The sequence below is a fragment of the Panthera pardus genome, unplaced genomic scaffold, assembly GCF_024362965.1.
Source record: "Panthera pardus isolate Hobbes unplaced genomic scaffold, ASM2436296v1 HiC_scaffold_1, whole genome shotgun sequence".
In the NCBI taxonomy this organism is placed as follows: domain Eukaryota; kingdom Metazoa; phylum Chordata; class Mammalia; order Carnivora; family Felidae; genus Panthera; species Panthera pardus.
This window is the reverse complement of record NW_026526654.1, coordinates 44,028,236-44,052,370: the sequence shown is the minus strand read 5'-3', so window position 1 is coordinate 44,052,370 and position 24,135 is coordinate 44,028,236. Positions and strand designations below refer to the sequence as shown.

Sequence of the window (24,135 nt, the reverse complement as noted above, 5' to 3'; positions counted from 1 at the left end):
TCCTTTAAGTACCAGGAGAAAAATATTCCATTTCACACCTCAAGCCTGATTTTACACTGTAAATTTAGTCTGCCCTCAAATAGTCTTCATTCACATGTAACTAATCAGCATCTAAATATAAGAATACCTACAGAAACACAAGTTGTACACACAAAAGCATAAACTAAATCAAAAGTACATGCCAATACCACCAAAATGGTTTTATTTTTGTCACTGACAACATGCATAACACTGCCAATTGTATCATTATAATTTGTTTTGATTTCGTTAAATAGTACTTAAGTATGCATTAAAAATATATGTTTACATTTAAGTGTAACACATTAAAGTTCTTTGTAAACATACTCAATATATTTTCCTGCTTTGTTTCATACATAAATAACTTAATCTACAAAATCATAAATAAAACTATTAACTCTTGTGGCCTAAGGGTATATACAAATTTTGGAGCCTGACAAATGTGTTCTCTTTATGATTTTGTAAGTAACAACATGCAATATATGCAGTGTTTATTAACAAATAAATGATTTAGCATCACAAGTCTTTATTGTCTCTCAACCAGGTTCTGCCAATAGACCTTCCAGTGCCCTTGGTAAAGAGGTTATCCACTTTCAAAGTCAAAATAATTAAAAGATGAGATTTTTACAACAGTACAGAAGGTTGCCACTTAGATACTACTAAGCCTTACTTTGTCTGAAGAAAAAAGCTGCTAAAGAGTAAATGCTTGTACTATCATTTAAAAGAATGCTAACAAAACCTAAAATAAGATCAGATTAAAATATTAGTCTGGGGGAAAATATTCCATTGAGATTCTGTTACAGGAGCAGAATTAACACTATTGTAAATTTCCCAAAATTTATTTTGAACCATCACTTTGATTCATTAAAACTTTCAGGGAAAAAATAATGACACAAAAAAATGACCTTAGAAAGTTGATACTTACAATTCCTGATATAGAACATTTGATTATTTACTTTTTGTTTAATGACTGCAAATATGTATTCCTTCAGAAAATATCATATTTGTTGAAAGATACTTCCTCTTTAGTGATTTATTAGATAACCACTCAAATTATTTTTCTGTAATAAAATTAAAGAATTTTGCCTGTTGGAAATGTTTCACTATGCTTTATTTTTCTAGGCCATCATGTTTAGAGTATAAAACTTAGAAAAAAAATATTATCAATTAATATTCTCATTAAATGTAAATAATCCAAATGACAAATAAAACTAAGCACTGCCATTACTTTTAAAATCTAAGTTTCTAAGTTTTATTTTTCAGTCAATACAAAAACAATCTGGTTCATACTATTAACTGCCAGAAAAACTTTTGTTTAAAAAACTAAATATTCTTTGTTAAAGAGCAGATGAAAACAATGATTTCCATGCTCTTATAAGAAAGAATCTGATATACCTAAGTCTAAATCAAATCCATAAATAAGGTGGCTGAAATTCTGTCAACTTTTAACCCAGTACAACATGAATCCACGGTTATTTTGCATAAACAATTCAAAATTAAATTTTATAATGGAAATGTCAACAAGTCATAACTACTACATTACTTCTGATGGGCTCCACTATACTTCAACCAGGCACAGCAGATGTGCACATCTGATAGACAGACTGCTTAGAAAATTAAAGCTATCAGAGCTATAAATAAGGAATACATAAATATGAACCAGCATTAGAGCTGTTAAAAAAAAGTAAGATGTGATGTAAACACATCTGATAGTTCTCTCTGTAAGCCATTTTCCACTGATTTATAAAGCTATGGTTTTATAATTCTTTTAAAAAGGAAAATGTTTCTACACTGCTGCATGCAGTAATTTCATTGTACATTCTTGACTACAATGCAATCTTCAAATCCTCTTGAAGAGCCTGACATATCTCATCAGGATTTCTCCAGAAAGTCAGCTTGTCGCATTTTCAGCAGCCTAGAACAAGAAAGTAAGTTTCATTATAATAAAATCATGGAAAAGACACCACAGAGATATATTTGTCAATACTGTACTGTCATTAACAAACAATTCCTCCCCCACATATACCAAGCCACTTGCACCAGGATAATGCAGTGTTTTTCACTTTTTGCAGTACATTAGAACTACCTTTTGAACTGACTGCTAGGCTAACAGTGGAAAATTGTTATATCATCTTAATGCAGTTAACGTAAAAATAAAAATATTCTGCTACTTGAAAAACTGACCCACAGCAGACCTTGTCCACACACTGTATCCACCTTATCCAGTCTTTATTGGTTTATCTGTTTCTGCATGTTTCATTTTAGTGTGAAAAGGGGATTAAGAATGAAAAAGACCTTTCTGTTACAGGGCAGAGAAAAAAAAGGGCAAAAGGAATACTGAACACATGGCTAATCCTGCTTCACCTATTCCACCAACTAGTATACTTTCCCCGATTATTCTGCAGGAATTTCCAGACACTATATTATTATTATCAGTAAATGATTTGATACAGATTTCTAAAAGATTAAAATTTAAACAATTTCTTAATTCCAAATATGAAAATGATGATTTTAAACAAGTGTTTCAGAAATACAGGGTAAACTTGTAATTCTTGTATGTTTCAACTTCATAATTAAAACTTGCTTTTATGTTTAGTCTAAGTTCGAAGGCCTTTCATGAAAATCACTTAACGTGCTGGGAAAATTGTAGTTCTCAATTTGAAACCTTCTCTCTGCAATCAACAGAACCTACCTCGTCCAGATAGTTGGCTATTCTAATTAGCCTTTCGCTTCTTTAGGTTTATCATTCACAAGGATTAGAAAACTAGTTTGAAAAACATTCCCCTTATTCTAAAAGATTTCCTACTTCTTTCTACCTTTATAGGTTCTTATATTAGATTTAGCTACATACCTTTAGGCACTTTGTCTTCTTCCTAACCCACATTTTAGTATCATCTACTTCAAGGAAGACTTGAATAATATAGACAACTACAGAAATTTTTAAAAATTAAAGTACCTTTAACTTTTTGTCCAGCCGCATTCCATTTTCGTACGAATTTTAGAGATTCTCCTCCAAGATACAGACATTGAAATAAGTATTTTCACCTAAACTAAGCAAACCATTAACCCTGTACAGCATTCCCATTACATGAATGTAGCACTACTCTGTTTGAAAGGACAGTAATGGCATCCTAGAGAACTAGTTACCAGATTGTCATTAGAGACTCCAAAATCTCGTAAGCATTGGCCCTGGGGAAAAACCAACCTTAACAAGTCTTGTCTTTCACACTTCCCTTTCCTGTGTACATTTATTCCCTCCTTTGGGAGGATGGGTGGGGACACAAGACTTATTGAATCCCTCATTTCTCTCCCAGCTGTCTCCAATGTCCTCATGCTGTACAAGACGTTCATACAGTGAGGAGACACGTCGGTCACCCTAAGATATCATCATACAGGACAGCTGCAAGAGAAAGGGCAAGGCTTATTCTGCATAGGAATGCATCAACAGTACAATTCAAGGCCCCTTGGCACTAAAAGTAGAAGATACAGGAAAGTAGGTTTTGCCCAGAATTTCTGAAATCACAATGTGTGAATGATTACTTACACATAAATACTAGCTCTAAGGAGACAATACCAAAATTCAGTGTTGATAGATCATTCATAAAAATAAAGTCTATTTTTTAAAAACTGCACCTAATGTCCTATCTATGCTGTGAGAGATACACATAATGTGACATATCTATTGATGCTTAAGAAACTGACCTAATTGTGTTACACACAACCAGTTACTTTTACTATAAATGACTTAAACATTATCAATATACAAATGTATGAGAAAGAAAGGCAAAATAATTAATGAAGAATGGTTGCAATTTTCTACAGTTAGCTAAAGAACAAAGGAAAAACTGGATGTTTCAGACCAACAGCTCCTTGCAACATTTCAGGATGTCCTCGATTTATATTTTACACATTCTAAAATAGAGTTAAGTACCACACAATTATATTCTAATCACCAGGATTTCAAGGTAAAGGCAGAAAACACAATAGGAACAGTTTTTCCTTACCCTATTTTTAGTTCTGAAAGAAAAAGTATGAGAGAAATTAATTACTAGCAACCACCCAAAAAGGGGAAAACAACCATACATTTAAAAAGTCTATAAAGATGGGGTGCCTGGGTGGCTCAGTTGGTTGAGCGTCCGACTTTGGCTCAGATCATGATCTCACAGCTCATGAGTTCAAGCCCCACATCAGGCTCTGTGCTGAAAGCTCGGAGCCTGGAGCCTGTTTCAGATTCTGTGTCTCCCTCTCTCTGCCCCTCCCAAGCTCATGCTCTGTCTCTGTCAAATATAAACAAACATTAAAAAAAAAATTTAAAAAGTCTGTAAAGAGTAAAGAGTGATCAAGGAAAGACAGGTGTGGTTCACATTATTTTTAAAGTAGCATACCATCTAGAATGGTATTTGCCAAATATCACTGGTTATCTTGTGGGTGGTTCTGAAGGACTTGTTTCCTTCTTTAATACAAATTATATACAGATTTCAAAAATGCCTTTAAAGAAAACATGAAAAAGTTCTAATTAACAATTTTCTTCTTTGCTACAAACTTTTCAGGATTCTCCTCCCGGTTTTTTTTTTTTTTTTTTAAATATTTATTTTGAGGGGGGCGGGGAGGGAGGGAGGGAGGGAGCATGTGCCTGCAAACAGGAAGGGGAAGAGAGAGACAGGGAGAGCCAGAATCCTAAGTAGATTCTGCATGGTCAGTGTGGGGCCAATGCAAGGCTCGAACTCATGAATTGTGAGATCATGATCTGAACTGAAATCAAGAGTTGGACACTTAACCAACTGAGCCACCCAGTGCCCCAAGTCTGAATAGATTTTATAATTATTTAAAAACCTGACTAAAAGAACTTAGTAATCTTACATGCACAGTTAACAAAACGTTCACATTCAGAATACTTAAGGAAAGACTACCAGCAAAAAAGGGAAAATAAGCCAGAAAAAATGGGCAAGCAACTTGAAAAGGTTATCTTGCAAAAGAAAATGGCCAAAACTATGTAAGAACATTCAACCTCTCTGGTATTAGAAGAAATGCAAATAAAACTATATAAGAAACCTACACATACCCAGCAAAATTGACTAAAATTAAAAACACTCCCAATATTAAGTATTGACAAAGACGTGGAGCAAGGAAGGGAAATTCGTATGCTGCTGCTGTAAACAGAAATTAGCACAACTACTTTAGAAGAGTTTAGCATTATCTATTCAAGTTGAAGATAAACATAACCTAACAACCAAGCAACTTTATTTCTAGAATACACACCCAAAGGAAATGCATGCATATATGCATCACGAGACATGGACAACTATACTCATAGCAGCATATTCCTAATAGCCTCACACTGGAAGCAATCGAATATCCACACAAGGTAGAAAGGATAAATAAATAGTAGTATATTTGTGTAATGAAGCATGATTATTCCAGTGGAAAGGACTGTGTTACAGCTACACACAACATAAATGACCCTCACATGATCCCACTCATAAGTGGAATCCAAAAAAATAAAAACAAAATCAGAATCAGACCTATAAAAAGTGAACAAACTGATGGTTGCAGAAGGGAGCAGGGAGGCAGATGGGCACAACGCGTGAGGGGAGAGGGAGAGACAGGCTTCCAGTTACAGAATGAATAAGTCACAGGAATAAAAGGCGAGGCATAAAGAAATATAGTGATGTCATGGGACAGATGGCAGCTTTTGGTGAACATATAATGTATAAATCTGTCAAGTCACTAAGTTGTACACCTGAAATTAATGTAACATTGTATGTCAACTATACTCAAAAAAACCAAAACACAAAAACTCTCTCAAACATGTTAAATGGGGGCGCCTTGGTGGCTCAGTCAGTTAAGCCTCTGACTTCAGCGTGGGTACTGATCTCGTGGTGCGCGGAGTTCAAGCCCCGTGTAGGGCTCTGTGTTGACAGCTCAGAGCCTGGGTAGAGCCTGCTTCAGATTCTGTGTCTCCCTCTCTCTGCCCCTCCCCTGCTCACGCTCATGCTCTGTCTCTCTCTCAAAAATAAAGATTAAAAAAGACCATAATGTTAAATGAAGAACTAGGTAAAGATTGTGCTCTAAGATTCTCTTTATATCAAGCTCGAAAATTTTATAAAATTAGCCTGCAGTTTAAAGACCCATGTTAGACAGTAAAACTGTTCAAAGAAAGTATCTACCATAAAAGTCAGGACAGTAGCTACTGGAAGGGGAACAGGACACGTTAGTGATGGGGGAGCTCCCAGGAACTTCTGGGTGCTGGCAGTGAGAACTGTACAGATAGTCTCTTTATGATAAATTTTTGCTCTGTGAATATGCTCTGTTTGCCTTTTTGTGTTAGTTTCCTTCCTTAAGAACCCTAGCCTTCTTTCATTTTGTCCCGGTTGCTTTCAGTCAGGCTGGCAGTGTTCTGTGCACAGACAGTTGACTGCATCTAGGAGTCATGCACATAATCTCCTTACCAAATCCACACCCTGGGCCTTCTCTCCAGAGCATGCTCTGGGGTAAGGCTGATAATTTTCCAAATCAAGTGGTGGTTCCTTTTGACTTACCAGTTCCTTCCTTGATTTCTTATTCCTCTTATATTTTATTTTTCAGTAGCAAAGGAAAAATCAGACTGCACTTTCCACACTTTGCTAGGAAATTTCCTCTGCTAGCTATCCAAGTTCATCACTTACAAGTTTTATTTTTCTTCCAATAGTAAAACATAATTGAGCCAAGTGCTCTGTCACTCCATAGCAAGGACAACCTTCCCTCCAGAGTTCAATAATATGATCCTCATGAGGTCTCACCAGAAGCCCCTTTAATGTCCATTATTTCCAGCAACATTCTGTTCATAATAATGTGTGTATTCTCTAAGACAAATAAAGCTTTCTGTACAGCTCTCCTCTCTTTTCTGTGCCGTCACCAGAACTGCTTTTAATGTCCACAGTTCTACCAAGTTTTTTCAAGGAAATCTGGGCTCTATTAAGTGGTGTAAAATTTTCCCACCTCAACCCATCACCCAATTCCAAAGCCACTTCCTCACTTGTAGGTGTTTATTACAACAGCACCCCACTTTCTAAAAGTGAAATCTGAGTTAGATTTCTAGAGCTGCCATCACCAGGTTCCAAACAAACTGGGTGGCTGAAAACAACAGAGATTTATTTTCTCACAGTTCTAAAGGCTAGAAGTCCAACATCAAGGAGTCAGAAGGCTCTAGCAGAAGATCCTTCCTTGCCTCTTCCTAGCTTCTGATGGCTGCCAACAATCCTTGGCCACCACTCTCATCTCTGCCTCCACTGTCACAAGCCATTCTCCCATGTCTGTCTGTGTCTCCACATGGCACTCTTTTTGTGTATCTTGGTCCAAATTTTCCTTGTCTAATAAGAACATCGCTCATTAATCCATTATGAGCTCACCTTAATTACACCTGCTGATACATTATTTCCAAGTAAGGTCACATTCACAGGTACCGGCCTTGAACACATCTTTTTGGGCACAGACACAACTTTAGTCACAACGCAAGGAAAATTCTAAACACAGCTGGAGACTTCTGTGAGAGACAACATGGTCCACGATAGTAGCAATTTTTGTAGTTGAACATATGCTACAAAGATCCTGGTTTTCAGAATTTCTAATGGTGACAGAAGTTAGTTTAATAATATTTAACTAGGATCTTTCACATAAATTCATTAAAAAATAAAAAAGTATTTTTATTTACAATGAACTAACATACAAATCTCTAACCTTTAGTGCTTCAGTGGCCTTGCGAAGTTCCTTAATAACCGACGATAGAGCTTCTGGGTTAATTCCTTGTTCACAAAGACGTACACAAATAGACAGAGTTTCCATATCTAAGCCAGTATTCAAAATTCTTGAAATTTCCAACAGAACTGAAAAAGACATTGAGAAAACTTCAAAAAAATTACATTTCAAAATATGCACACATTACTGTTTTTAATTCATAGAATACTGCACAGTATCAAAGAACTAGCACAGCATCCCTAGATTTTGAAATTGTCAAGTATACTGTCTTGCTCTTACTTAGTCCTAGAACCAAAAACAGTCTTACACCACCCTCCCTCCGCATAACTGCATTTTACACTGTGATTTATATTCTACCACTCACTTAATATCTTAAGTATATGCATCATAATCAGGATTATTCTAAACATTTCCCCATTTTTTAGTAACCTTTTACAATGTAATTTAGTCACATAACATCCCATTATAGGAAAACACCATACATTACTTAGCTACTCTATTTTAAGAGTTAAGTGGGTCTCATGTTTCCCCCACTGAAGTAATACTGTGATAAGCATCTGTACATACTAATTTCATTTTATTAGGATAAATTCCTAGAAGTGGAATTGTTCAGTAATGTACATATTTAAGGCTTTAAAAGTGCTTAGAAGCGTCTACAATTTGACGGAATCATGTCTATTGAAATCTAATAGTAAAAAACAAAAGTTTATTTTTTAACTTCATTTTTTATAGTTACTTCATTTTATTGTAGTTTATGAAAGTAATTGACATGAGAAACACTAGCAAAAAGCAGCACAGAATATAAATACATTGGCTTCATTAAATTTTGTTTTATGGTGGTTGTTCCCCAGAGCATGTTTAGAATTTGTTAAGTCAATGGCCAACATATTATCTATTGCTTCCTATATTATTTTCTCTTGGCATTATATTTAGAAGGTTATTCCCCATGCAAAGATTATAGAATTATCCATCAGTATATCCTTCCATCACTTCAAAGTTTATTTCCTGCCCACCTATAAACATTTAAATATTTAACTCCCTGGAGTCGGGTGGAAAATAGGATCTGAAATAAGTTCACTGCCTCAATACTATTTATTGAGTGACTCATATTTTTACCATTCAATTAAGATGCCATCTTTATCACATAGTAAATTCCCATTTACCTATGGATTTGTTGCATGTCTATCTTATTTAATTACTAACCTTTATCAGCATGTAGAAGTTTCAAGATTCTTTGTAATCTTTCATTTTTGTAAGCTTTTTTGTTCTCTCAGTGAACTTAAAAATCCTGATCAATTCCAAAAACAAACTCCAGGTGGATTCTGACTTGCATTGCATAAAAACTACGGTGTTGAATGGACAAGTTAACAATACTGAATGATCCATTAAGTCTAACTCCTTCTGAAAACTATTACACTATTCACAATGTGCATGAAATGGACCCTTTTCACCTTTTTATATCAGACATTCATTTTCATCTCCAGAATTTCAAGTTTTTTTAAAAAAATGTCTCCCATGCCTCTAATTAATTTTTTGAACACATGGAGTACAGTTCTAAGGTCCTTGTCTTGCTAATTCTAAAAACTGTGCCAATTTTGGGTCTGTTTCAACTGATTCAATTTTCTCCTATCATTGGTTGCATTTTCCTGCTTTGTATACTTAATAATTTTTTATTAGATGCTTGACATTGTAAATTTTACCTTGTTGGTTGATAAGTATTTCTGTACATATTCTTAAGTTTTGTAATGAGATGCAGTTAACTGAAAACAGTTTGAGTCATTTAAGATTTACATAGTCAGGATTAGAGCCCTGTTTAGTGCACAGCTAACTGTTCCTCATCACTGAGGAAAGATGCTCCTGAGTACTATACTCAATGCCTCGTGAATTATGAAGCTTTCCATTCCGGCTGGTAGAGAGAAGCCTTGTATAAGCATGGCGTACTGTTCCTTCTAATTCTTTTGGATGCCTTTTCTAGCTTTTGGGGTACTTTCCTCATACGTACGTGCTAGTCAATGCTCTTCTGAATATTTGAGGAGGACCCTTCTCCTGATCTCCAGAATCCTCTGTAACCTCTTTCCTCTCAGGTATTCTGTCTTGCAAACTCTACCTGCCTTGGTCTCCCTGGACTCTATAACCTCCTTTTGCTAACTCAGGGGGTCCACTGAGTTCTACCTGGGTTCACAACACCCCCCAACTGCTGGGAACTCTCTAAAGGTACCAAGAACAGGAAAGTACTGGGCTCACTTCATTTACTGTGCTTAGGATCACTTTCCTTCACAGCCTGATGTCCAGTGTCTTGAAAACCATTGTTCTGTATCGGTTTTGTTGTTGTTTTCCAGGCAGGAGGGTAAATCCGGGTTGTTCCTCCACCATGGCTGGAAGCTGACAGCCCTTTCCATTTCATTTCTTCAGTCTGGATATGCCAACATACCAATAATGCTCTTCAGTTGTATGTAGGCTGTAATTCATGTTATGTTGAATTTATTTCACTAACTCTGTTTTGAGATTTCTAATTTCCCCTCAGAATTGCTTGTTGTTTTTAAGTTTATCTAAACTTTTTAATGTTTATTCACTTTTTGAGAGAGAGAGAGAGAGAGAGAGAGAGAGAGAGAGAGAGAGAGACAGACCACGCGTGTGTGCGCACGAGTGGGGAGCGGGGAGAGAGGGAGACACAGAATCTGAAGCAGGCTCAAGGTTCTGAGCTGTCCGCACAGAGCCCAACAAGGGGCTTGAACTCAAGAAGCCCTGAGATCATGAGCTGGCTGAAGTCAGACGCTTAACCAACCAACTGAGCCACCCAGGCACCTCTATTTAACCATTTTTGAAAGACAGAGCAGGAAAGAGTACAAATAAAGGTGGGGAGTGGGGGTGGGGGTGGGCAGAGAGAGAGGGAAAGAAAAGAATCTCAAGCAGGCTGCGCCCAGTCAGCAAGGAGCCCCAACGTGGGGCTAGATCCCATGAACTGTTAGATCAAGACCTGAGCCGAGATCAAGAGTTGGGACGCTTAACCCTGAGTGACCCAGTGCCTCTGCTTGTTCTTATTTCATAGTTACATGCTTTTTTATAACCACTTATTTCATGACTGTTGTTTCTGCCTTTACCTATTTGAAGCTATATTCTTATCTTTGGCCATTTTTGAGATTTGTGTTTTCTGTTTCTTTAAGTATAAGCCAGCAGGAAAAGAGAATGCTTAAGTGTCTGATCTCTAGAGGCTAAGTACCTCTTAGGTGAGTTCAAATGTCACCTTCATTACTTAGTAAGCAAGGTAACCTTTCTATGCCTTTATTTTATCATTCTGTGAAAGTGGGGTAATAATACTTTACAGGATCATTGTGAGGATTACAGGACATACTCAGAATGCCGTGTCCACTGGCATCTGGTAGTGCTCAAAAAAAGAGTTACCTGTTACTACTAAACTTTCCCCCTCTTTTTCAATTTGTATGTGAGTTGTTTATGTTTTTCATCTACCTTAGGTACTTCTGTGACTTCTGGTTGGAAGCTCATCTTCCAAAGGAGATCTTTATTGATGTCCTGAATTGGAGAAGCATTCTTGGACCGGTAGTGTCACGCCAGCCCCAGCCCTCTGGATCAGACTGGTGGAAACACCCTGGCTCCAGACCCACAGGACACACGGACGGTCCTTCCCAATCCCTGGCCGTGGCAGATGGCACGTTTCTGGCCCCAGCTTCTCTCGGGCAGGGCAGCATGCTTTGTCAGGTTTCATTCCCAATCTCCTGCTGTGGTGCCCATCTGCTCTTCTCTTTGGGGAAAACCTCTCTTTCTAACCAGGAGATCTTCCTTTCTTGTTTTTAAACATTGCTGGGCTGATAATTGCATGTTAGTATTATTTCCGGTCCTTTTTATATGCTTGGAGTAGAAAGTTTCGGCAAGTGCTCAATCATCATCAATTTTGATAGTGAATCATTAATTTCTTTAATTTTTAGTTTTGATTGTTTTCACAAATTCATTCTACCTTGCTTTGGTATATTCTAAGTGGTTAGTGCAGATACCCATAATATGCTCATAATACTTATTTTTATTTTGTAGCCAGTCATCTTTAACTCTACTGAAGTTTTTCGGTTTTCAGTTGATTCTCTTGTGTTTTCTAATAGATAATCATTTTACCTACAAATAATAGTTTCACATCTTTCTTAACAGTCTTTTCCTTTTCTTATCCTGCACTATCTGCTAAAACTTTCCTATTAATGCTTAAAAAAAGCAGGTATTTCTGATTTTATTTAGAATGCTTTTAACATTCATGTTAAGGATGATGGTGATTTCATATAGCTATCCTTTGGTGTAACATTTACTGTCTTCTTTGCTAAGACTCTAAAATTAGGAAAAAAGTGTTGAGTCTTATGAATACCTTTTCAGCAAACACTGAAATAACCAGGTAGTTTTCCTTTTTACATAGCAAGAGAGTACATTATGTTGCCAGACTACAGTCACAGAAGAACAATAAGCATGGAAAATCCCTACTTTTACTGTAAGCAGTTAGCAAGCCTGCTCTTTACCTTGAAGTAGAATAGATGTTACCTCATTCCTCACATTGGTCACTGTAAACATTTCCCTGAGAAATAGCAGGAAGAAAGAACAGCCAGGGCCTTGCCTTCTTGGCCTCCAGAGCAAGAATGTGCAGGTATGCTCAGGTCTCACAGGCTGCATCTCTCAACAGCGACACTGCATGACTTCTGACACTAGGCTTAAAAAGATAATATAACTTCCTCCTGGCTCTCTCTTGAGACACTCTCCCTGGCAACCCAGCCACCAACTGGGAGCAAACCCACATGTTCCAGACAACAGACCTGCTGCAGGCCCAGCTAATAGGCAGTGTCAACTAGAAGATATGTGAGTGGGGCGCCTGGGTGGCTCAGTCGGTTGAGTGTCTGACTCTTGATTTCGGCTCAGGTCAGGATCTCACAGGTCGTGAGTTTCGAGCCCCACGTCAGGCTCTGTTCTAACAGTGCAGAGCCTGCTTCAGATTCTCTCTCTCCATCTTTCTCTGCCCCTCCCCACCGCTTGCTTGTTCTCACGCTCTCTCTCTCAAAATAAGTAAATAAACTCAAAAAAAAAAAAAAGAAGATACGTGAGTGAAGAAGCTTTGGGATGACTCCAGAATCAGCACTAACTGCAATGCACGAGACCCCCAATGAGAACTACCCAGACAAGACTGGCCAATGTCCAGAACTGTGAGAGACAAGTACACAACTGTGAGCAACAAGTGTTGCTGTTTTATTTCACTAACCGTGGGATGGTTTGTTACATGACAGCAGAAAACCAGAACAGATACTCTGACCCTACTCCAACTCGCCAACATTATCATCACCATCATCATTAACTGATACCGACAAATTCTCCTCTCCAGTTTTCTCTTCCTGGTAGACCCCTATCCATAAATGCTCTGCTCGCTCTTCATGCCTTTGTTCATGCTTTTCTCCTCTGCCTTTTTCTATGTAATTCCATGCTCTCTTTCAGGTCCATCTCAGTACTAGTATTTCTTTCCTTTAAGCTTGCTTATGAGATTTATGTTGATCTTTACTTCCTAACTTCATAACCTGTCGGTAATAAGTACTTCTATAGTGCCTACTGTGTAATTGGTACTTACATGCATTTTATGCCTATGTTACTGCTGTAAATATAGTTATGAAAAAGGTAAATATGGTCCCAGTCCTCATGAAATTATGGTGTAGGTGAGATAGATATTGAAGTAATAACTGATCCTTGTTAAAAGGGAAACAGGGACAAGAAAAGCATACCTCCAAAACAAATTACAAGGACATTCTACTTAGTTGTGATAGTGTTTAGGAAAGATTTGTTCTGAAAAAGTGACAATTAAACTTAGACTTCAAGGGTGAAGACAACCTGAATAATGCAGAGGCAGGAAAAAGTGCAAAGAGAGGGAGAGTGAAGAAAACAGCTTGTGCAAAAGTTCCTGTGCTAGACAGAACTTGGTAAGTTCACAGAATAAATTCATAGATCTGAAAGGCTCTTCATGTAAAGGCAATGTAATTACAGGGGGAGCATAGGTGTAAAATATGAGAAAAGATAGACATGAACACACACTAAGGCTCTACTGAAGATTTTAGAACTTTGGCAAGATATAAAAACGGGAGTATACAAGCAGATTTTCATTTTTAAAAGACTTTGGCTGCATAGTATGGAATAGATCTTGGAAAGAGAGTCCTAAGTTATTGCAATCTTGGTGATAGAATGGCAGATGGCATGAACAGGATAGAGACAAGTGGTTCAATTTGAGATGTAGGAAGAATTGAAAGGGCTTAGTAAAGAAAAGAAGGCAGGGAAGGTCAAAGAAAGAAAAATGACTGCTAGGTTTATTTCTCCCATCAGTAATTAGACTGACAGCAAGGAATATACATTTGTTTCACTGACACTGCCGCCTTGTACACTGTGAACTCTCTTAACTCCTTTTTCTAGCTGACTACCTGGTATATAACTAAGCAGCACTACAGTGAAAGATAAAGGAGTTTTTTTTTGTTTTTTTTTTAACACAATTGTTAAAAACCATAATTACCAGTAATAATTGGAGGCATAAAGAAAATATAGGAAAACAAAACTCAAAGTATGAAACTATCAATAAAGAGTATCTAAAATTTCAAAACGCTGAAAAGCAAAAAAGGTCACTGAGTACACTGGAGGACAGAGAGAGGGGTAGCTGAAAAGGCTGACATTAAAAAAAATTTTTTTTAATGTTTATTTATTTTGGAGAGAGAGAAAGAGACAGAGCACAAGTGGGAGTGGGCAGAGAGAGGGAGACACAGAATCTGAAACAGGCTCCAGGCTCTGAGCGGTCAGCACAGAGCCTGACGCAGGGCTCGAACTCATGGGCTGTGAGATCACGACCTGAACTGAAATCAAACACTTAACCAACTGAGCCACCCAGGCATCTGGAAAAGGCTGACATTTTAAAGAAGGAATCTGGGAGAGAATGTTAAGAATCTAAAAATGAGAGCAGGGGACTGATACAAGACCGTATACTAAATTAGGACCAGAATCGGTCAAGTTCCTTTCAGAGTGAGCCACACAGATAAACTATAAAGTCTACTTGCTTCTGAAGTATCATCAAAATGCGTTTATTTCATAATAAAAATAAAAATGTTCATAGCTGAGTTCTACAACCCTAACATCATTCAGATCCGTTAAAAGATTAAATTACTATTAGCTGACTCTAGAGGAGTAAAATGAGGAGAAATATACTAGACCTTGAAGGAGGGAAGTCAGATTCAAAAACTTTTGGCTCTCATGGGTGGATATAAATACAGGGAAACCCCACATTAACAGAGTTTCATATATTAATGCTACTTGGGTAGTTCAGTCTAGCCTGTTGGGCAAGCTAAAGTTTTATTTCTGGGAATGAATGTGAAGGAAGATGGGATTATAAAATGACAACATGTAAACTTGTCCAATTCAGTGTATGGTCAATTATTTATAGTGTGTCACTGTGTTTACCTTTGTGTCTCAATTATTATAGACAACATGGAAAATATAGTTTTCTGTTAACTTCGCAATAATTCAACTTCACATTTTATGTGACTGTCTTAGACTCTAATTATGGCATGACATATGGCAGGGATTTTCTGTAAGTTTAGAGTTCTAATGGACATAATAGTCCCTAGCTGCCACATTTAACAAATGGTGATCCAGTGCCAACCTGGGGCCTTTCTATCTTGAGGTTTGTGGGCAAACTGTGTATAGAGGAGCAGCATTCTCAAAGTCACATAGCCTCTCTTTGAATTTTTATTTTTAAAACAATCTGTCAGGGGCACCTGGGTGGCTCAGTCAGTTGAGCATCGGACTCTTGATTTTGGCTCAGGTCAAGATCTCACGGTTTGTGGGTTCGAGCACCATGTCAGGCTCTGCACTGACAGAGTCTGCTTGAGATTCTCTCTCTCCCTCTCCCCAGTGTGTGCGTGCTCTCTCAATAAATAGACTTTATGAGGCGCCTGGGTGGCTCAGTCGGTTAAGTGTCCAACCCTAGATTTTGCCTCAGGTCACGATCTCAGGGTTCAGGAGTTTGAGCCCCACATCGGGCTCTGTGCTGGCAGTGTGAAGCCTGCTTGGGATTCACTCTGTCTCCCTGTCTCTGCCACTCCCCAGCAGAGAGCTCTCTTTCAAAGCAAATACATAAACTTTAAAATAAACTTTAAAGAAAAAAACGTCATTTCTTCACTTTTTCACATGCTTATACTCTCAATAATCATTTTACACACACTTCTCTCAGTAAAAATCTTGATGCAACCAGTACAATCAGTTCTCATTTGTACATCGGCAATTCCACCAGCAATAAAATGTGAGTTTTCCATTCAAATGGGATTCTATGGCCATATAAATAAGGACCTGAGCATAGCTAACATAAGAAAACTAACAGGAAGTGAGGCCTCTTACTCTCCATTCGGTTAGAAAACCCACTGGCTTCCAAGCAAAGATGTAAAACAAAACCAGCATCGCCCCACTTTTTGAAAGTTCGTCTCCACTTAGCTTTTACGAAAGATCTATATTAATAGCTATTTTTGCTAACCAAAAGAAATCCAAAGAGGGTTAAAAAAAAAAAAAAGGCAGAAAGTGAAAATAGTGTTCAGTGCTTGTTTGCAGCAAGCCATTAGCATGTAACCCCAGCATTTTGAGCATCACTGCCAAGCTCCTTCCCCAGGAATTACACTCAGTATCTCACCATCAAGCTGCCAGAGCTTTGAACTATTACCGGGAGCACATGTGCTTTATCTCTATTTCTTTTGTATACCTGTTAACAAGATGTGTCTTAAGTTATCAGAAAAGTCTAAGAAAGATTATTTTCTGGATTTGAGAACACTCAAAAAATTTTCCATATAAGTTAATACTAACTGCTTCTTCACTTTATACCATTTCAGCTTAGGAAAAGTTTCATGAGAACACTCTGCTTTCGGAAAGCTGGGGAAACCTGTAATGTTATACACATATCACTTCTTATGTATTTAAGTCCACTTACAAAATAAAACTAATATGCTGTGGTACACTGAGAAAGAACGGGAAATAAGCTGAAAATGGTGTTAAGAACCAAATTCTACATTTCAGAGAAACACCAAATAGATTCTTGATAAGTAAAAACTTAGATGCAAAGATTCTAATAATATAAGTAGTTCTTTAAAAAGGAAGCAGCAGGGCGCCTGGGTGGCTCAGTCGGTTAAGCGTCCGACTTCGGCTCAGGTCATGATCTCACAGTTCATGAGTTCGAGCCCCGCATCGGGCTCTGTGCTGACAGCCTGGAGCCTGCTTCACATTCTGTGTCTCCCTCTCTCTCTGCCCCTTCCCTGCTCATGCGGTGTCTCTCTGTCTCAAAAACAAATAAACATTAAAAAAATAAAACGGAAGCAGCAACCTGTACAGAAAAAGCAAGAAGCCTTATTAGAAGCCCCCATAAGAAGCAGCTGAATCACTAAGTGGGGCCCTACAGTAAAGCAGACAAGGAGATACAGCGGGAAGGCTGACACTACTTAGTGAGAACTGCACACCACAGTTAGGGTTCAATAAAGATGGAGACTGATGTCAGTATCCACTGGAAAATGTCAAAAACGCAATGTTTTAACATCCATCAAACACACATAGGTGGATGCGAGACAAAGGATTCTGCAAGTGGGATGTACACGTAACAGAACATAAAAATAAAAGTAACTACTTTTTGATCGCCTTTGATACGCCTTTACCTGGTTGTCTTAAATATTCACAATAACCTAAGGAGAAAGTGCTCTCATTTTACACAGAATAAAGAAAGAAGCAGGCTCAATGATGTTTAAGTAGCTTGTCTAAACTCACCCCCAGGAGTACAAAGTGGCCGAGCCGGCAGAGAGTAGAGAGAACAGAAAGGGTAACTCCAAGACACGTGTAGCACGTGTGCGCAGGCTTTACGCCCGCTTGCTTGCGGGCGCGAAAACAGGTTAAATACACCTACAGCCTCAGACACGGGCGTCACTTGATCCAGGACGAAACAGAGCAGTTATGAAGGGGTTGACCTAACAAGCGCCTACTGAACTGCTAAGAGACAAAGGACACAGAGGTGACCAAACACACAAGGCCACTGTCTGCAAGGGCCTTACAGACCTGCAGACTGTCCTCGCTCGGGACTATAAGGAAAGGGGACTCTGCACCACGTCCGGCTCAGAAGTGGGTGCGTGGGGCGACAACGGCTCCCGAGGCCTGCAAGGGGGGAAAGGACAAGAGGACCAGACGCAGCGAAGGGGCGTGGCGCGCGGGGAGGGGGCGGCGCGCGGTAAACACGGAGCGCGTGCCGGGCTGACGTGGGGGCCCGAACGTCGTGCGCGCGACAAACTACGCAAGAACGAAGAGACAACTCCCAAAGGATGGGGCCATCAGCCCTACGGCCCTGGCGGGTCCCTTGGGAGAACCCTCAAAGATGCTGTTTGGGGCAGGAAGTGGACCTAAAGTCCTTCTGGACTCATCGTCGCCTGGGAGGCCTGGCTGCGGGAAACGGAGACAAGGTAAAGGGGGAGAAACGGGCACTCACCATCCATGGTCTCCCTCACCGCGTTCAGATTCGCCGCCGCCGCCGCCGCTCCGGCACCGCTGCTACTCGCCATGGCGGAGGCCGAGGGAGGCGGGAAAAGGGCCTGACCCGGAACTGGAGCGCCTTCCTTTCTCCTGGGCAATCACACCGCGCGTCCCCAGCTCACGCCGGGCAGGCTCCGCCCCTCGCGCTCGTCGCCAGCGTGAGGCTGCGTTGATTTAAATTTGGAGCCTCGTTACTCAGCGCGGAATGTGAAGCGAGGAGTTGCCATTCGAATTTACTACGCGGCCTCGATGCGATTGGTTGGTTCGCGGACAGCGGTACGTCGCGATTGGCTAGCTCCCCACAAGGCCCGTGCCCTGGTTGGCCTAAGACAGCGCGGAAGCGGGGAGTTAAAGAGTCTGTGCTTGTCGTGGGAGCTGGCCTGGCCCCTCGGGAGCGCCCTGGAGTCGCCTATTGGGGGGCTTCCTTTTTACACACACCACTAGGTATGTTCTTTGTAGTCCCTGGCCTTTCCTCTTGTCTGGAATTGGAGAGATCACTTTTCCTTTCTCGGAACCCACCTGCCCACTCTCCCCGGGGTGAATGGGAGCAGCGAGGGAATAGGTGAGGAAGAGTTGGGGGGGGGGGGGACGCCAAAGTATGATCGTGTAGGGTTGGGGGGTGACACTGGCTTGAGTGTCCACCCTGCTCCTCACCCAACGAAACCAGCTGCTTCAGCCTTCCAAGAAGTGGATTCTTTATCCACGGTCGTATCCCCCGATGACTGAAAGCAATGCAGTCTCGCCTTCTATCCTGGAAGTCAGCGAAAGGAGGATGTTTGAGGAGAGGCAACCAAAGGCGGTTAATTTCTTAGCCCTCATCAGTCATACTTATTTGATTGGTGCTAATGTGGCGGAAAGGCACCCGTGCACAGGCTTCCTCGTCTCATATTTGCTTGTTGTAAATAACTGTTGTTTAGTAACTGCAGTTTAATAGGCAATTGCTGGGATATCCGAAGGTTGTTCAAAATGCTTCGAGATGTGAAATAAAGAAACCATAGGTGTAAGTCCTTTAGTTGAAAAGAGTTTTGTGTCTGTTGATAACATTTAGTTGCCTCAGATCGATCCTGAACACATTCATATTTGGCTGACTGCTGTTTATATGCCACTTAACTTCTCTGAGCTTAATTCTTCTGCAAAATGGTATCACTACTACCATACCTCTCTAGCCTTCAAGGTTATTTTAAGGATCGCTTTAGAAACTATATGTGATGCCTCTTTGTAAACTATATTTTTTTAAAAAACCCAAGAGCGTTAGATTTTGAGGTTTTTTTTTTTTTTTTGCGAAATATGCTTATTGAATACATTTTAGTTGTCCCAGTGAATGTGGAACTTTATAGTTTTATTGTCCATACTTATTTCTTTTTAGTTTTCTCTCTGTGCTATGGGAGATGTCAAAGAATCAAAAATGCAAATAACACCGGAAACTCCAGGAAGGATCCCAGTTTTGAATCCTTTCGAAAGTCCTGGTGATTATTCTAATCTCCATGAACAAACGCTCTCCAGTCCTTCTGTTTTTAAATCAACGAAATTACCAGTAAGTTATTCTTGACTAGTATTTATAAGTTAGTGTTTACAAACTATTTTCAATGTAAACATCTTTCTTAGCAAGTTAAGGGAGAAATTTATCATGGAGCACGTATATCTGGAATGTGCTTTTTTAGTTGTAATGTTCACTATAGTGTAGTGGTTGGGCTAAAAATAAGTTAGCTAGGTGGATTTTTTTGTTTTTGTTTGTTTTTGTTTTTTTGATGTTGTTAGCATTTCTCCTTTTTTTTATTCAGTGGATAATATGTTGGCTTCCTGTAACTAGGTGTAGCTAGATAGTATGATTGCTGATATAGTAACTAATACCATATTCCAGGAGAAGCTATGTCCTCTAATTATCTATTCTCATTTATTCAGGAAACCTATTTGAATGCTGCTTTGTATTCGATAAAGTGCTAGACATAGAGAACAAGTCAGGGTCATCAGACACAAACTCTCAAGAAGCTTGTATTCTAATACAGAGATCACCAAACTATTTCTGTCAAGGGCCAGACAGTAAATATTTTAGGCTTTGCGGGTCATCTTGTTGCTGTTACAACTAGTCACCTATGCCTTGTATCACAAAAGCAACCATAGGCAATATGTAAACAATGAGACCTTGCTGTGTTTCAATAAAGCTTTCTTTATGGACATTTAAATTTCATATAATTTTCACATGTCATGAAATGATAATATCCTTTTAGTTTTTCCAACCATTTTTAGCTTGTGGATTGTAGAAGCCAACCTCTACTCTAAAGGAATAGACATAACTAATCTAGGGACTTCAAAACAATATATGTGCCACGATTAGTGGTTAAACACAAGGGTGATATGGAAGGGAAAATGCTCTCTTGGAGGTTAGGGAAGACTTCATCCCTCTAGGTTATGTTTGCTGTTATTTGCCACCTAACAAGAGCAAGAACACTGGAGTTCTTTTGAAGTATAATCTCTTAACCTAGTAAATTACCTAGAAAAACTGCCAAGTGTGTGGCTGTTTATACTACACTTTCATACCAGCTTAAACAAAGACCAAGTGGAGGAAAGTTTTACAGTTATGTAGTTTATATTGAGTCATGAATCTGACCTCGTGATTTTTTATTGAACCTTATTAAATGTTAGCTATATGTTAATATAGAATAGATAATGGATTGGCTGCAACTTAATCCTCAAAGCCAGAATGTGTGGCATGTTGACCTTTTAAGCCTGATTTTGTCAACAATGCATTCTGAATTACAGATTAGGTTTTGGATAAGTTTTTGGTTCAGTTGGATAGTTGACTACAGAAAAGCAGCAGTGATTACCATTCATAATTATTTTAAGGATCAACTATTTTATGAACCTTTGTAGGCACTTCTGTAGTTAGTACTTTGTTTAGTTTCACTTCATTCGTAAGTAAAAGTAAAGACCTATGATAACTCTTAAAAAAGATTTTTACTTGGGCATGCTGCATCACTGATGAGTATTAATTGGGAAATTTCTATACTTCATTATTCTACTGTGACTTTTTTCCATTATTATGTAATTTCAAAAATCACCCAAATGGAAGATTTGGGTATTTTAAAATAGATATGGTCCAGTCAGTTGGTTTTATGATTTGATTACCATTTGCCATTTAATTTAGTGGTAAAGCCAAATTTTAAAATATGAGCTTTAAAATACTTTTGTATTATAACCATTCACATTATTTTTGAAGCTGACAGTTGTTAGCATTGTGATGAACTATTTTAGTTTGCTTTTACTTATAAGTTCACTTTCTTTTGTTAAGACTCCAGGGAAATTTAGATGGTCTATTGATCAACTAGCTGTAATAAATCCGGTAGAAATAGACCCAGAAGACATTCATCGTCAAGCTTTATACTTAAGTCATTCTCGGTAAGTTTTCTTTTCTTGTGTCTAAGTGTAATAACATACTTTCAAAGGGACATCAGAAATTCCAGTGATTGAATATATTTATATGTAAAGATATCAGGGAGGAAAATTTTTGATAGACATTTATTGTATCTAAATGAAGAGTAAATTCAAAGAACTATATCCAGAAAGATTCCCTTGCTAACAGTAGGGAGTAGGAACCTTTTTTTTTTTTTTTTTTAAGAGATAATCTTCCTCTGCTACTTACGGGACAACTGTGCTTTCCAGCACTTGGTAGAAGCAAGAACATTTTGAAATTTGTATCATTCTACATGGTTGTGGCTTCTCCCATTAATTTTTGTATTGTTTATTTTTTTGGTGGTAGGGTAAAGCAAAATATTCTTTCATTGCCATCTGTGTTTGGGGAAGCTTAAAATCCCTTTACCAAGTTAAGACACATTGAATGAAAGGGTATCCGTTAGCAACAGAGAGCTTTTCTAGACATTATCCAGCTTTGATATAGGACCCTTAGGGATCTGAATTACATCGTGTTGAAGTCAACCTAGTAATCAGAGCAGCCTTAACTTGTTTCTAAGCATAGTGTGGCCCAGACTTGTGTTTTGTGCTGCGTGATGATGTCCAGTGTAGTGAGAATGTGCACTTCTTTGGTGCAACAGACCTAGCTTTTTGATTGTGATTTACTGTAAACTCTAATTATAAATAATAGCCTTTGTCAGTAGTTTTGGGGGATTCTTGTTAATGTCAGTTTTATAGTTTGATTTTTTTTTTTTATTTTAATTTTTGAAACAATTGAGTACTGGTAAGACCAGCTTTTATTTTTCAGTCCCAAGGTACATGTGTTGTCAGTCCACAATAATGGACAATTGTTTGCCTCTTAACTTCAGAATTCAGTCACACAAAAATGCACACCTGATAAGATGTTTTTGCAAATACTCGTCTGGATGTTTCTGCCCCTTCCTCTCTCGGCTCAGTAACTTGATGACCATTCACTCATAATTCATGTCCATCCAAAGTGTAGTAGAAAGGGAAAAGAATGGGGACAGCATTAAAGAATTTTTAATTAAATGTAAATAACAGTTTTGAAGAGAAGGTGAAGAAAAAGAATATCTAAAAGCAAATGAGTTACAAATTAGGCTGATTTTTTTTGTTTGACGCAAAGTATATGCTTTATTATTTGCCTCTTGGTATACTCAAACATGGTTAGCTATTATCTTTCAGTTATGAAGTCTTTATTTAGCACGTTGAGCACTACTGAAATAGGATAGGCTATTATTCCCATCTAGAGAGTCAACAATACAATTAACCAAAGGTGTGACACAGCATTTCTATATTTATTAATAAATGATGTATTGTTTAGGTAGGTTTATGGAAAGAATCTTGGTGTATTTCAGTAGATAGATTTGTAATACAAAAGAGGGGAAAAGAGTGGTAAAGACCCTAATTTTAATTACTATTGTAATTCAATGTATGGTTATTGCTTCTACCGAGGATAATGAGTACATTCTCAACAAAATGTGTTGATTCATTCTTAGAAACAGTGGCTTCCAGTGTCTCTTCCTGTGTAATATGAGTTCCCAATTTCAGTGCTTCCCACCCTTTTGATACCGCTACACATAAAAAATGATAACTGTAAGACAGACGAGTGCAAACAAATAAGTCTGGCCATACGGGAGGTTAATAATCCCGAAAAGGCCCTCCCTGACTCAGGACTCATTGAAGGCATACCAGTAACCTATATGCATCATGCCAGTGTTCTGTGATGTAATGGTCAGGATACTCTGTCCTGTATGACTTCTTAGAACCTCCCGTGATCAGGTTCTACAATATTTGCCTAAACCGATATTCACTGCTTCTAGCAGTCACTTGACTATTTCAGGTTCTTAAAGTCCCTCTGATGAAGCAGCAAAATGTTTCTGAATGAGGTAATACTAAATCAGAGCTTACTAAATACTACATGCTGTTATTATTATGCACTGTCATTTTGACCTGGTTGTGTTCATGATAAGGTAAAGAAAACTGATTTATTTGCCCCCCAGATGGCTGTTGTTCAAGCTGAGATGTGTGGATTATCATTGTAATCTAATTTCTCATAATTCCCTTACTTGAAAAACTCATTTGATTTTAGTTTCTGAAACACATTCTTATATAATTTTTGTTAAGCCACACAAAAAAAAATATACATGAAAATTTTTGAGAGAAAATAAATTGTTGTAAAAAGAAGAAGTGTTTTACTAATTTATTGACAGAAAGCAAATGTTCTCTCCTGGAACAGATGTAAGAAGTCCTACAAGGCTAACTGCTCTGTTCTTAGCAGGTCTGTGCCCGGTACTTGAGACGTGACATGTTACGTAGCTGATAAATTTGTGTTGCTATATTGCATATTGTATCAAAGTGAAAAAAATTCATTTGGACAGAATTTTACATTGTCAG

At 38.4% G+C, this 24,135-nt stretch overlaps 2 protein-coding genes across 3 annotated transcripts in view; one reads left to right on the top strand and one right to left on the bottom strand.

Moving 5' to 3' along the window:
* Positions 1 to 175: 175 nt before the first annotated feature.
* MZT1 (mitotic spindle organizing protein 1) lies at positions 176 to 18,547 on the bottom strand. Its single transcript, XM_019437177.2, has 3 exons — positions 18,269 to 18,547; positions 7,735 to 7,880; positions 176 to 1,933 (listed from the first exon to the last, which is right to left on the bottom strand). Exons 1-3 carry the CDS (start codon positions 18,339 to 18,341, stop codon positions 1,910 to 1,912), a joined length of 243 nt encoding a protein of 80 aa, XP_019292722.1. The 5' UTR covers positions 18,342 to 18,547; the 3' UTR covers positions 176 to 1,909.
* BORA (BORA aurora kinase A activator) overlaps positions 18,028 to 24,135 on the top strand; it is a 29,067-nt gene continuing 22,959 nt past the window's right edge. For both annotated transcript variants that reach the window (XM_053898806.1, XM_019437176.2), the window contains exons 1-3: positions 18,028 to 18,242; positions 19,679 to 19,846; positions 21,602 to 21,708. In XM_053898806.1, coding sequence (XP_053754781.1) covers positions 18,105 to 18,242; positions 19,679 to 19,846; positions 21,602 to 21,708 — 413 coding nt within the window. In that variant the 5' untranslated portion in view covers positions 18,028 to 18,104. The remainder of the gene's footprint in view (positions 18,243 to 19,678; positions 19,847 to 21,601; positions 21,709 to 24,135) is intronic.